The 14,357-nt window shown below is 37.1% G+C and overlaps 3 protein-coding genes across 3 annotated transcripts in view; 2 read left to right on the forward strand and 1 right to left on the reverse strand.

Annotated features, from left to right (window-relative positions):
- LOC101304100 overlaps window positions 1-4,349 on the reverse strand; it is an 11,014-nt gene extending 6,665 nt beyond the window's left edge. Inside the window, exons 1-5 of the mRNA XM_004300725.1 lie at window positions 4,241-4,349; window positions 4,106-4,126; window positions 3,929-3,998; window positions 3,677-3,758; window positions 3,460-3,585 (exon numbers count right to left, since the gene is read on the reverse strand). Of these exons, the coding sequence (XP_004300773.1) occupies window positions 3,460-3,585; window positions 3,677-3,758; window positions 3,929-3,998; window positions 4,106-4,126; window positions 4,241-4,349 (408 nt within the window). The remainder of the gene's footprint in view (window positions 1-3,459; window positions 3,586-3,676; window positions 3,759-3,928; window positions 3,999-4,105; window positions 4,127-4,240) is intronic.
- A 1,650-nt stretch (window positions 4,350-5,999) lies between these two features.
- On the forward strand, window positions 6,000-6,371 carry LOC101304388 (nuclear transcription factor Y subunit C-9-like). The gene has a single exon (XM_004300726.1). It carries the CDS (start codon window positions 6,000-6,002, stop codon window positions 6,369-6,371), a length of 372 nt encoding a protein of 123 aa, XP_004300774.1.
- A 3,221-nt stretch (window positions 6,372-9,592) lies between these two features.
- LOC101304678 (uncharacterized protein At3g61260-like) lies at window positions 9,593-10,658 on the forward strand. The gene is made up of 5 exons (XM_004300727.1): window positions 9,593-9,716; window positions 9,827-9,880; window positions 10,000-10,087; window positions 10,272-10,353; window positions 10,443-10,658. Exons 1-5 carry the CDS (start codon window positions 9,593-9,595, stop codon window positions 10,656-10,658), a joined length of 564 nt encoding a protein of 187 aa, XP_004300775.1.
- Window positions 10,659-14,357: the final 3,699 nt, after the last annotated feature.

Below are 14,357 nucleotides of genomic sequence, written 5' to 3' on the forward strand. Positions count from 1 at the left end.
TGGTTAAGAATATTCAGAAAACTTGATGTATGTTATGCATTAACTCATACTAGAATTTTCCGTATTTTACTATTTACTTGTTACTACTGGAGTAAATTTATTTATCCAAAGTAAGATATTCGGGGATAAATTATTAAATTGTTTTTCTTTGCCGATAACGGATGATGATTATCGAGATCAGAAGGCATACTCAAATGTTTCATGTCAGACTGTCGATAGGTCATCTAAGAACGTTTCTTAACTTGACTGGGTAAGGATAGATAGATTTAGATTCAACTTCAATCGATGACAGAAGGATTCAAAGTTATCCGTGAGGATTCCACAAAACTTTTATCAACTCGACCACCTAAATTTTATATTTGGTGAAGTGTTTATGGACAAAGATGCATCAGTTTTTACTTTTGAAGGTATTTTCATCAGTGAAGAATTTCCCCTTTTCATATATACAAATTTGGGGACTCGTTGGGTTAGGGGCTATAGTGCTTGAGCCAGCCCTATAATCTATTCGCATGTGTTTCACAAAAGCAGTGAGATTGTAAACTTACCGTTGTAGTTTTGTTGTAAAGTGAAACGATGCAGCATCTCTGTTTATGTTCAGCTAGCATTTGATGGAAACGAGCCATATATTAGAACCCCTTGAATTTCTGTACTCAACTCGACAACAATTAATTTCAATTCTCATAGGGGGAAAATGTAACATGTCAAAAAAGCCATATGTGTTCCCCAAAGCCTAGAACAATCGACTTGGCATGGTGCTCGCTATTTTGGGTTCATACGGGGCACTGTTGTCACTATTGCTCTTGTGATTGTGTTGCATCTTGTGACTCCTGTGCCTCGGGTTCTGCTTCCGCTGCTGCGTCTGGCTTTGGTTCTTCTGCCTCTTCCGTGGGACTTGGCTCGGGTAATGGAGCTGCATTTTTCTTCATAGAAGCAGTCTTGGTGAGGTGATTGTAGCTGCCCTTCTCCTTGAACAACTGGGCAAAGTGGTGCTTGCAGTATAGAATGCCATCTAGAGCAGCACAGTTTGAGGGTGAGAGGAAGCAACCCCCATGGTTACACCTAAAGCAGTTCTTGTGGTAAAACGCTCCTTCCATAGTAACCTGTTCGAGAAATTTCACGGTATCGAATCAGTTTCTCTTTCAATACTAAATCTGATCATGTACATGCATGTTAAAGTTGCAGTTGAAAATCTTCTATATATATAGTGATGCACATTGCATATTATAGAATATCTGATTTAGTGATATAATGGGGATTCAAACCTTCTCTAATGGATAAACAGTTTTGGTGCAGACAGCACATTTGTCTTGAGTCCCAGAGAAAATGGAGGACAATTTGCTAGGGGCCTTGGTCTGTACATGTACATATAAAAGAGACAAATTATTGTACATAGTTTTGTTGGACTAACATATACAATCTAAATAGGTATATGTACGATGCTAGATGATGTTGAATTATAAGGATAAGATGCGTACCAGCATTCCACCTGATAAACCACAATGGAAACAATACATCAGTATATATATTTAGATCAATCAGCTGGGAAAATTACAGAAAAAAGTAATGAAGTTTTTCCTAGCTGCACCATTTTAGGGAAAAGTACCTGATGGAGGTTTCTTGAAGTTACTCTCCTTGAAGAGTTGCTCGAAATGAGGCTTGCAGTATAGAGCTCCCTCCCTGGTGGAGTAGCTGCTTATCTATAACCACAACACACACAGCTACCTTATAGTACTCCAATCAAGGCTAATATATATTGTCCAAGTTACCTAGAACTTCTTTCATTATGTATACAGGACCGATTTAAATTAACAACAAAATCTGGATTAAATCAATAGTATCGATTTGGTCCTAAAATTATCAACCTCTAAGTATATATATTAGGCGTAAATTTAACATATTATGTTCTTAAACTGTCAATTCAAACCATATTGATGACTTGATATTGACGACGTGACATAGCACATAAATCATTGAAATGAAGGAATCAATACAAAATAAGATATGACATATGTAGATAACCTACCGACAATTGTCCGTTGCAGTGACTGCACTTAAAGCAGGTTCTGTGATAAGGAACACCATCAGCAGATACTTGTTCAATGAAATGAACAGTCTTTTCACAAGCCTTGCATTTCTGCTGGGTTCCAATGAACGACATTTCTTGTTGTCACAGATAATTCCAATCAAGAGTTGAACAAAACAAAAGGAATCAAAGCAACAAGAATGTTGATCGAGCTAGCGTTCAGCAAGAGAAATTAACCGTGCAAGTTCAATCTCTGCTGAATTTTTTTCGAGATTGAACAAGCTCGGATATTTGTTGTTTCACCTGTCACCCTTTACTTGTAATTGCCAAAGCTAGAATCAATGTCTAAAATCCAACGGATCAACGAGTGGAGATGGTGACTTGCAAGGTGAATGGAAGACACGTAAAGAAATTCCACTTCTTTTGGATCAGATACAGATAAAATTGTTCTTAGAAGGCAGATACTTTGCTTGAAATAGTCTTTCACAAATGGGATCCATATAAGCTTTAGTTGTTTCATATATAGATGATTTACTATATTTGGTCATTTACTCATTTAGATCAAATGTTACAATTCCATAAAGATATCACCGGATGGATATATTTTTGTGTGAGCTAACCTCACACTTTTCTGAATAAATACAACTTTATTTATCACAAAATCATACATAACGATTCTAAGAAACATTAAAGCACATTCAAAACTGTTACACACTTATACCGGTTCGAATAGCTAGCTAACAAAAAACAGTTTTGTAGTTGCTCTCTCTACAGTTGGTTCCATTTTGGGGGCAGTATTTTATCAGTATGTGTCCTAAAGGATCAACTATGAACTGAGATTTTGTTTTAGGTTGGGGTTGGCTATCTGCCTCCCAAACTGCTCTAAAGAGTCTAAGGTAATTTCGTTCTTAGTCCGATTCCGTTTTCTTGGTCTTCATTTGACTAACCAACGACCAAGCAAATACTGTTAGCGCACGCGGGATGCATATAGATGGTTCAAGTGTACCTTAGTGCTTGAATCCGCTCCATCAAAATCTTCGGATATGGTGTATTATACCTTTTTTTATTTCTTCCTTTTTCGCTGAGCTTGTTGCTAATCAAACTGCTGACACTGGATTTGAGGCGTATTATGAGTTCCGGTTTAATTAGAAGTAATATAAAGTGGTTCGTATAACAGATGCTTACAGCTATATATGTGATTACTGATCATTAATTAGCAGTTTAGCACCTAATAATTCTCCATATATTTCCTTTTTCCATATCAAAGCCAACATACTGTAGCATTACAAAATGTTCTATACTACAAATCCACCAGTGATCGACCAAGGAGCCAGTGACTAGAGACTAGAAAACTAGAATTTTCAAGGGTGAAAACAAGATATCTTATTCTTTGGTGCATGCCCAGTTGCACGGTATTTCTCAGCCATCTCCTCCACCTTCTGGCATTCTTCCTTTTTTGCAGCTTGAACCATCATCCTCTTCTCTTCTGCTTCCTTATGGACTTCAGCTATTTTGTTTTGCATCTTCTCAAAGTACAATGCCTTCTTCTTTTCTAGTTTCTCCTGCGAACAAGAGAATTTTGATCAATAAAAAAAAACAGAACCAAAGCATTTTCATTATAGATACACGTACCATTATCAAGAACCAAATTACCTCATACTTCCTTTGTTGCGCTTCAATACCTGCTTGCTTGCTTCGTTCCCACGTTCCAACATTAGATAACCTTTTATTTGCCCTTTCAATATGAAGTTTATATATGGTTAGAAGTAGCAATCGATTATTGAATATACCAACACAATACAAATCATGCTTAGATACTCAGATTAATTGGATGAATTTACAATTTTACATTCATGTCATGACTCATGAGCGCACTGGATTAGCATAAAGATATTTGACGCTTACTTGTTTTCCAGTTTAGCCTTCTCTCTTTCTTCCCATGCTTTGATTAAACCCACAGTATTCGTTGACAAAACTATTAGGCAATGACAGGATTAAGTATTAACTTGTGAGAATAACGTCTTTAATTTCTGCTAATAACAAATATAATTCAAGATACTGAGATTAAGTGTTAACGATTACCTCTCGTTACACCTGCATCCTCTGCGCAAACAACAAAGAAACTCGCATGCTTAGAAGATATTGTAAGTATTCAAATGGCAAGCATATATGCATGCATCATGATAGAGAGAAACAGAGAGAGAGTGTGTATTTTACTTTGAGGCTTTGCAGGAGCAGCATGAGGTACCCCCTGAAAAGAACCATGATCATCAGAAGTACCACCCATCGCTGGAGGCATTGGAGGAGCAGAAGGGGCTTGAGCCATGGCTTCTTTTCAACCCAATTTATAGGGAGGCTCTATATATACATGCATATAAGGATAGAACTTCAATGCACCTTGATGTTTTTGTCCCCAGCCTAAATTAATTTAATTAGATCACAGAAACAACGTATCAGAAGCTAATTGATAATAGTTGCACTCCTTGTTCTTCGTTCTTCCTGTGATCTAAGAGGAGAAGGGTAATCAAGAAAACAACTCGGGAGAAGACATATATTGAAGTACGCCGGTTACAATAGAAACCTATAATCTTTTATTTCGAACTCCCTGAACCTCTAAACTTAAGCTCAACCGCAAACGAAGTAAGCAAGTACGTCCAATAAAGATGGTTGAAAATGTAAACAAAAATAGATGATAAACCCTAAATATATATGTGTGTGTGTGTGTATTTTGTAGATATTTCTTAATTTAAAGAATCATACTCCCCCTACATGCAGATATTATGTTACACTTAACTTTGTATGATCGATGATTCGAGAAAACTATCAGTGTAGAGAACGTACAAGTCAATATTTAGAGGATTTAGGATTAAACTTTACGAGTATAAGATACACTGCAGAACTGATCAGTTGGATTCCAGGCTAGGGTAGGATTGATATGAGGAATTTCAGAGCATACCCTTTTCTTAATCCAATATATGATCCTCCTTTCGCTCCTATGGCAAGCAAGCTGAGACACCATGGCGATAACCGGCATCGTTCAGCAAAGATTCCGGCCATGGGAGGAGCCACTCTCTCTCTCTCTCTCTCTCTCTCTCTGGATCTTAACTTTGAACGGAAAGCTTGGTTTAGCTTGGGTGACGTTATCAACTATAATCCAAGGTCCGTGATTGGTTCCGACGTTGCTTGTGAATTATATCATTGCAAAATCTCTACGCAATCAATTAAAACTAGGTTTTATAACTTAATTGTGTTGTTTATTATTCTACAAATTAAACGTATATAGACCGTATCTCACCAAAACCTAGCTACACATATAATAATGAAACTAGACCAAATGCTAACCGAACACTATTCTAATTAACCCTTCAAACACAACCAAATTAATAAAATTTTGCATTATTTGTTCACTAGCTACTAGTTTAATCAAGACCATATCTCAACAGACCTCATTGATGAATGTACCTACTAGCTACAATTTTGATGCCAAACATAAAGTGATAAAACCCGATATAGAGATGAATAAAATAGAAGAGCAATGAACCATGATCTGTTTGAATATATATGCACTATTGCTTTCCTTGCCAAAATGGGAATTTTGTCTGCAAGGATCTTTGTTGCCCTAGTTACTGTGGAGGCCATATCATGCCTTTTTATAGTGACGCATACGCATTGACGATTTTATGTTTCACAATTATACATGCTTTGAATAAGAGAAGGCAAACCAAATGTTTATGAAAGTCATATACTAGAACTCGTTAATCTAATTTAGATTTAATTAGCCGGCCGGCTTAAGCAGGCTGGCCTGACCTCACCTGCCGGCTTCCTCGCTCCCTCCCTTCATCATGTACTACATAGCCCTATATAACTAGAACTTCCATTTCACATAAGTTCATTCCATCATTCCCTTCGCACGTTACTTAAACCGAAAGAAAGACGATTAGTTACCTTCACAGTCGAGACTAGGGTTCGAAAAGAAATGAGGCAAGCAGGAAAGTACTCGGGATTCATGATGTCTGGAGGCATATCGGGGAGAACCGGACCACACTCGTTGCCGCTGGCCAGGATCAAGAAGATCATGAAGAAATCCGGAGAGGACGTGAAGATGATATCCGGGGAGGCTCCGATTGTGTTCTCAAAGGCGTGTGAGCTGTTTATAGAGGAGCTCACACGGAGGTCTTGGGCGACCACGCTGCAAGGGAAGAGGAGGACGCTGCACAAAGACGACGTGGCCTCGGCGGTCGTGGCCACCGATATCTTTGATTTTCTGGTCAGTATGGTTTCGGAGACTGCTTCTCATATTGAAGATGGGACGTCACCGGAGGAAGAGGAAATAGTGAGGTCGTCATAACTTCTCTATATCTCAGAATTAGTTCTCCTAATTCCTAAGAGGGTACCTGTACAAGTGCATAGTACTTACTTGCATAGTTGCATTAATCTATATATATGTATGTCTTTAATAAATATGTACGTATGTTTTCAGTTAAGGATAATTGATCGCATTTTGTTGACTCAAAATTGAGTTGACAATCATTAGTGTTGTATTTTGTTTTACTAATTACTAGCTAGGTTAATTAACGGAAATTTGGTCAGTTCAACTTCACACTGTATTTCAAGATACGTAGTCTCTACTGATCTGTAAAACATATCTGGGGAGATGATCTATCAAACCCTTCAAGAACTACTAGAGAAAGTTACATATTCATTAACCCTAGTAGCCTGCAGGCTGCCATGCATAGTCTGAACTCTGAACCCTCAATATATGATGACACATGTTTAAGTGTCTACAGTTCTTCCTAGTTAGCTAAATGCTAATTAGTTTTCTAAATATAACTATATATAGAATAGTTGATTACCACCTAATTTAGGCTGAGAAGCAGCTAAAAACAACATGAATATCACTATCGACTCCAGAAGAGACCGCAAAATGATCACTACTATGCCGCAATGCTTGACCTGCTGCACCTCCCCAAGCTTTTCTCTCCTTGATCTCGATCCTTCTCACCGCAGCAGACTCGCTGCCGCCGCTCGAACTCGAACTTTTCCGATTTCCATTCCCAGCAGAAGCCGCCACCTCTCTTTCAATCCTCCGCCTCACAACATACTCTTCCGAAATAAACACGTCCATATTTGTGACGTACTAATGCTTATTCCTACATGCACCAGATGGTGATGTTCTATATATATGATCGATCTGAACCCAGGTATTTATAGAGGTGGATGAACAGGGAGGGGAAGTGATACCGTGGGCTGGGGACCCATGTTTTTGGCGCAAACAAAGGAATCAGGAAGCTCAGGGGTGGTGGAAGACCGGAAGTAGTGAATAAAACCAGTGACAATTGTTTGGTTCCACGAGAAAAAGCCTTGGCTTTTTGTGTGCAACGGTTGCATGCTACCGCAAGTGTAAAGCATATGGGGTTTCGGTTTCAAGTAATCGACACCGGTGCATATATAGGACTGTGTATCTTGTCTCAGTGAAAATATAATAATAAAAACATGCTGGATAATTACCTCACTGTAAAAAAAAAGGTAAAAGGCATCAGTGAGTAAGCCACAATTGGTATCAGAGCCGGTTTACGCTGAAATTTAGTCTGAATTGAAGTAGACTCCAGCACAGTACGGCTCTGATACCAACCGTTCAACCCACAACCGGAGCCCAACGGGCTCACTAGATGCGAGACGTCGGTGCCATCTGCTGAGATGTCTGAGCTTATAAAAACTACTACGACCTCTTCGTTCTCTATGTGGGATGCTTTCGGTATATATCCTCCACCGTTGTCACTGAGCCACGACCTCAGCAGAACTCGTAGTGTGATCTTTCTTAATCTGTGCCTTAACAGCTTGGTGCTATGTCAATTGCCCGAAAGCATCTGAAATCAGATGTCCAGAAGTGGAAGTTAATCTTTTCTATTAGGCCGGGAATACTATCATAGTTTTGGACATATTTTAAGCCTCCAGCTATCACCAACTGGAGAAGAAAGTTGTAGCAGCCAAGAACCAAGGGTCCAATTTCTGGTGTTCCTTGAGCTTAAACCGTCATTGCAATTGCCAAAGTTGAAATAGGGAGAATCCATAACCAGAAGATGTACTTTTATGATTGAAGATCTCATCTCAGGGTCATATGTATCAAAAAATTGTAGCAGAGCATGCAAAAATTTCCATGGTGAAGTCAGTAACACATGGTATCAGAGCTAGGTCAGACTTGAAGCAACCAGATCAAGATGCATCCTAGTTTAACATAGCCCTGATACCACTTGTTTGAATCAACACCAATGTTGCCCTCTTGTGAGAAATTACTCAATTATAAACCTATATTTCTTTTGGCATTTTCTCGATGTGGGATTGGCTCTCAATAATATCCATAACCATATAATCAAAACTAATTTAGGTTTTAAACTTATTCTGATGCGCATAATCTTCCAGAATGGAACTGGAGTATCTCCTTATATGAAGAAAGCTGTCTAAGAAACTTATCGTCGTCTGTTGTCTTACATGCAATCCTCGAAATCATCACAAATAAGAAATCAAGGTATCAAAACTGGAAGAAACTAATTTCTACGTTCCTTATTTGAATCGTGAGTTCTGTATATCCAATAGACTAGCTCTCCATTGTGGTATGTATATTTCTTTTATATATCATGCATTTCACTTCTTACAGATCAGAGTATTTGTCCCTTCAAGGCTGCAACTGATCAGAGAGTTACAAATACCTTGAAACTTCAAAACTGGTGCACTACTCTCCAATTTCATGCATGAACAGGTTGAACATCCAATCTCCAATTCCAAATAATATACGCTAAGAAATTTCTCATGGTTGGATAAGGAGAAAGAGTTTCACCATGAAAGTTCATATTGTCACGCTACTAGTGGTGGGTGAAAGTGGCCTTAGGAAGCTTCACTACTTGTACCAGAAGGTTGGGTTGAAGCAGTTTATTAGAATTATTTGACCCCAACAAAATAAGAGTAAAAACAACCGTACCATAATGCTTTCTATAATAAGTTGTTTACGTGACGACTAACATACCGATATGAAAATCGAAGTAAGACTTCAACGGATAAAAGATGTTATACCACTAGAGCATACGGTAAGATACTGTTTGCCGACAATGTTATGAAAATATAACACTTTAAAAGCTTTTGTTTGATCTGGTATCTTTATATTTTTTTTTTTAAAGTGTCAGTTACGACTTTCATTAATTTGGGTAAAACGAAGGTCAGAAACAGCCATTACATACTCTACTACTATTATCTACCGATAGACAATAATTATATATGTCAATCCACAATGCAATATAAGGAACGTAATTTCTTCTCATTTCCATTTTCTTCTAATCATTTTTCTTGTTATCTCTTATTTCCTAAGTTGAAGAAGTAACGCATCAACGTAAAGAAATGCCAAAAATGGACCAAAACTTAAAGAAATCCCATGGTGACCAATATATATGTCTACCTCTTTCACCTACCACATTTCATCAATCAGTGCTCATATTCAAGCAAACTTACAGATACTGATTTGTCTGTCTTTCTCTCTAAGGTTAGTTTGGAACTCTGGCTAAGTTTAGGGACTACTTCATGGAAGAGGAGACCAAGAAAGAACCACCAATGAACTATGTCTTCGTCGATACAGAGAAGAGTGTGATCCCAGTTTCTGAAGAGAAGGCATCATCAGCTGGTGAACCTCTTGCAATTGTCAAAGGTAAACACACTAATGTGAAACCCTCTATCTCTCTCCCGCTCTTTTTGATTAGATTATCTCATATCATAATTCATCTAACATGTAAATATTATTGTTAATGATCATAGCAGAGAATGTAGATCATCCTGCTGCAAAGAAAGGTATAAGAAGTTCAACTGAGAAAGGTATATGCAACCAATGTTTCTGTTTCTTATTTGTATCACTTGATTGTAATTGGTAAGTCTTCGAATCACTTAAATTCTAAGATGAAGAAATCTTCGTCTTTTCGTATTTGTTTCTTCAGATGTAATGTATGCAGAAATTGAAACCGAGAAAAGGCTGGCCTTAATCAAAGCATGGGAAGAAAGTGAAAAGACAAAAGTAGAGAACAGGTATAAGATCATTTTACTTCACTTTTTTTTCTTTCTAACACAATACTATGATAAATTCCTGACTCGACTAGGACATATTGGCGATATTGCCACACTGAATCTGCATGAAAGATCGAATAATGTTCATGAGCACAGTTCATGCTTGACTATAGCGATTGATTGAAAACAATGAAATACATAACAGGGCATATAAAAGGATGTCTGCAGTAGGATTATGGGAAGAAAACAAAAAATCTTCTGTTGAAGCAAAACTCAGAAAAATTGAGGTACATATTATATCATTAGTTATAGGAACCATATTTCGATCTTACAAGGTAAAACTCGTAACTCATATTTTTGTATATGCTAACCACAGGAGAAGTTCGAAAGAAAGAAGGCAGAATATGTTGAGAAAATGAAGAATAAAGTGGCTGAAATTCACAAGGCTAGTGAAGAAAAGAGAGCACTTATTGAAGCCACACAAAGAGAAGAGTCTCTCAAGGTGGCGGAGGCAGCTTCAAAGTTTCGTGAATCCAGATCTACGCCTAAGAGACTGTTTGTGTGCTTCACATGTGCTAACAGTGTTCTATAGGTTTGGCGACCATCGAAACTGGACAAGAGCTAGTTCTAATTTTTTTTTTTTTTTTTTTTTTTCTATATTTAGTGAACAAACTTTTTTATTGCACTATACTAACTAGCCCAAAGTCATATCATAGAGGGTTTCTAGTAATTGCAATAAGCTATATTTTGACGTACTTAGCTTATAACGATTCAAAACTTATGAATATTGAATCGTTTTGAATCGTTTTTGTTAGTAACTTTTTTTTTTTGCAAAAGAAATTTATTTAATAAAAGAGAATAAATCGACAAGAAAGGGGGAGACATTAAACAAACCATACAAATGGTTGGAATCGAATCATCAAACTAGACTAAAGGTTCAAACGCACTGTAGGTGTCCGATTGCGTGCAGGATACCTTGGACTCGATCGACATTGTTTTTGTTAGTAACTTGGCATTTATGCGGGTGCAATGTCAATTTTTTATACTCACCTATATATACTACTTGTCTAACACACTCCCCATCAGCTTTGCTCCTTTCCATCTTCAACCCATCTACAACATGTGTACACTTCAATTTCCAACTCCTCCTATCTCAAAGAATGAAGCCCAGATACTACCAGTAACACATTCACCGGATAACCCGCTTACACCATGGAGAAATGGAACTCTTTCCATGTCCAATGACCTCAATTCGAGTCTAAGCGTCAGGAGGTTATTCTAGAGCTTCATGCATTTTGCATATTCAGGTTTCTTGTCATGTAAAAGTGATCTTGCCGGTTCAGTTTATTGTCATGTGAAACTGACTTCGCTGGAATTCCCATGTCAATGAGGTAATGATATCAAATTCTCTTGGGCCTGAAGCCGACCGGAGTACTAGAGAAAATTTGGATCTGGAATAAGCCTTAATTAAATTTGGACCGAAATTTTGTGTTATACAGGCCCAATCAGCTTCATTTTCCTTCTTATGAAAGTAGAAAGGTACTTCTCCAAATAATCGGCAATTGGAAGAAAAAATTGTAACTTGGTTTATGTGTTACTGAGCCTTTAATCTACATAAAAATGAATGATATCATGAATAATTCAAGTTATTGATCGTGATATATTGATTCTCTTGTAGATATAAATAAATTTTAACTGAACACTGTAATAAACTTTATAAGTCAAATTTCAAAATTTTTGATTTAAAAACACCGTATTAAGTTGAGAGAGTTGTTAACAAAATATGTTTCCCCAAGTGAAAAAATAATTTGAATTTTTACAAAAATTAGAAAAAAATTTGTCAATTGCTCCACCGACTCAGCCTTCTTAATTTATTTAATTTTATATTTTTAAAATTTTTTTTTCACTTCACTTGGGTTCTTTTTCTTTTACATCACGTGATTCCTGATTTTCTGTACACTTTTCTTGGCTGTCCCAGCACGTGATTTTCTTAATTTAATTTCACTCTCATATTTTAACTTTTCAATCTTTTTTCCTCTTTGGCTCTCTCTTTGCATCTATTCTCATTGAGATTTTGATTGAGCGTGACAGAGAGAGTGAGAGAGAGCTGAAGGTGCTTCCAGCCTCCCAGGGAATCACATCAAATAAGCAAATGTGCCAAAAGAGCCCAAAAGAGAAAGGAAACAAATAGACCTTCATCTTCTTGGGAAGTATGTGGATATATATATCTCTATAGTCTACTATGATCCCTTTAATTATTGTCTTTGTGTAACTTGTTAGAGGTGGTGTGTGTTTTCTTCAATCTTTCAATCTTTCAATCTTTGATGATATTGTATCACATGGCCACCTTCTGTTGTCTCTCATGTGTGCACTTAGTCTCATCATTTCTTTCCTTTGTTGGGATTGAGCCCTAGTCCTTGTCCATCCAACATGTATGACAATTGAGAGTAAATAACCTAAAGTTTCATGAAACCTAAAGATATTGTATTGTCTTTATATGATCCATGTTTGGATATGACAATGGGTAATTATCACTATGTGGTCACATGAATATTGTTATGATGCAGAGATGAAAGTGAAAGTCTCACTTCTTCACATGAAATAACCTAAATGATCAACATTCTATAAAACTATATCATGGTCGAGAAGATCGTTAAATGTAAATTGATATCTGGTTAAGCACCGTGCGTATATGACATTCCAACATTATATTGATCCATTCTCTTGATTTGTTGATACAATGTTAAATCTGTTGGCTTATATATCACTGTTCTTCATGTGAATCAATACCATTCTAGATGAAACTGATATGTCCTTGGATTAGTTGCGTTGATCATTTCTATATTAATCAGGCTATATGATGATACATAAGAATCTTAAAAGGTTCAAAAGGGTTAATGATTGTAGTCTGGGGATCATCTGTATTATCTCTAGCTGATCTGATTCTTATGTGAGGTTGTTGGGTTAGGTTTACCTAACTATGCTACTTTCTCTTAAACTTAGAAGGGAAACAAGGTTTATCATTGACCATGTAATCATGTATATATGGTGCATGCAACAAATAAGGTTGATCGGGAATTCGGGGACACTAATAAGGTTTATATCTAATAATAACTTGATGTGATTTTCTTAACTAGTCATTTCACACTATGATTACACAAGAAAATTAAATCGATCAGCAATCTGAAACCAAGAGCACAGCTGCCTAATGGTGATTTGGTACACAATATGCATACTAGTATGTAGAATTAGTTTCTCTTGCTATCATTCTAGATTCTTAAGAATCCAAGAGCACAGCCTAATGATGCTCCTAAAAAGCTCCCAAAAGGCTTCAACTAAGCAATTTGAGGTACATAATTGTACTTATGTTGTCAATAAACCATTATTATGTTCTATATAATGTTACAGATAAAGTGTAGATCACCAACAACAAGTGGGATTAAGAGACCCTCTCTTGAAGAAGTTGGAAAAGGGTCTAAACCGGACCATCTAGCAAGTGATCATCATCAGTCCCCCTCTACAAACCAAGCATCACTATCTAATTGGTTCACACTTCTGATCCTGTTCTTGGCTTACCACCAAACTGATGAACTCTTTTCTTTATCCTAATCTAACATGGAAACTTCTTGATATAGGTTTGAAATCTCCTTAATGCACCCATAAATTTCGTGGAACTTCTCCTCTAATGCAATGTAAGGGTACTATGCGAGTTAAAAGCATTTCTCAGCAAGATGTCGAATAAATCTGCATGCGCTCCAAGGGGATGAATCTATTTATTACATAGTACCAAGGTAGCTAGTGATATATTTCAAAAACCAAAATTCTGTCTATGATGGATGCCAGTGTATGTAAAATGTGTGATGGAAGTTTTGAATTGATGGATGTATGTGCTAGAAATGGTGAAATATATGGCCCTTGGCATTCAAGTAAATGGACCCCTGTGTTCACATCCTAGCTTGTTGTGAGAATTGTGAGTTTGATAATGGCACATATACACAGTAGGCCACAATAAGTCACTAAACTTAGGCCATTCCACACATGAAGGTGTTTGTCAGACAGCACAAGTATCTGTTGGGGACCTAGCTAGCACATGTGGTGTGCTTCAATTTTATCTCATTTTTGTATATACAGTAGCTTTTGTATTGCAGAAGTTTCCCTTTCAGTACGAGTACTGTAAGTAGAGTGTACTAGCTAGCTAGTGCACCCAGTAAGAAGATTCGGTCATTGTTCTCGAGCTTCTTGCCTGTCTTGTCTATGGAGGATAAGAGGACTTGCAGTTGCAGGATAAAGA

This window comes from Fragaria vesca, linkage group LG5 (assembly GCF_000184155.1).
Source record: "Fragaria vesca subsp. vesca linkage group LG5, FraVesHawaii_1.0, whole genome shotgun sequence".
Lineage (NCBI taxonomy): Eukaryota > Viridiplantae > Streptophyta > Magnoliopsida > Rosales > Rosaceae > Fragaria > Fragaria vesca.

Coding starts and splice junctions, on each gene's coding strand:
- LOC101304678 (XM_004300727.1), top strand. CDS start 9,593: ATGGAAGAGGAGACCAAGAAAGAACCACCAATGAACTATGTCTTCGTC. Junction 10,088..10,271: donor AAGACAAAAGTAGAGAACAG/GTATAAGATCAT, acceptor AATACATAACAG/GGCATATAAAAGGATGTCTG. Junction 10,354..10,442: donor CAAAACTCAGAAAAATTGAG/GTACATATTATA, acceptor TGCTAACCACAG/GAGAAGTTCGAAAGAAAGAA.
- LOC101304388 (XM_004300726.1), top strand. CDS start 6,000: ATGAGGCAAGCAGGAAAGTACTCGGGATTCATGATGTCTGGAGGCATA.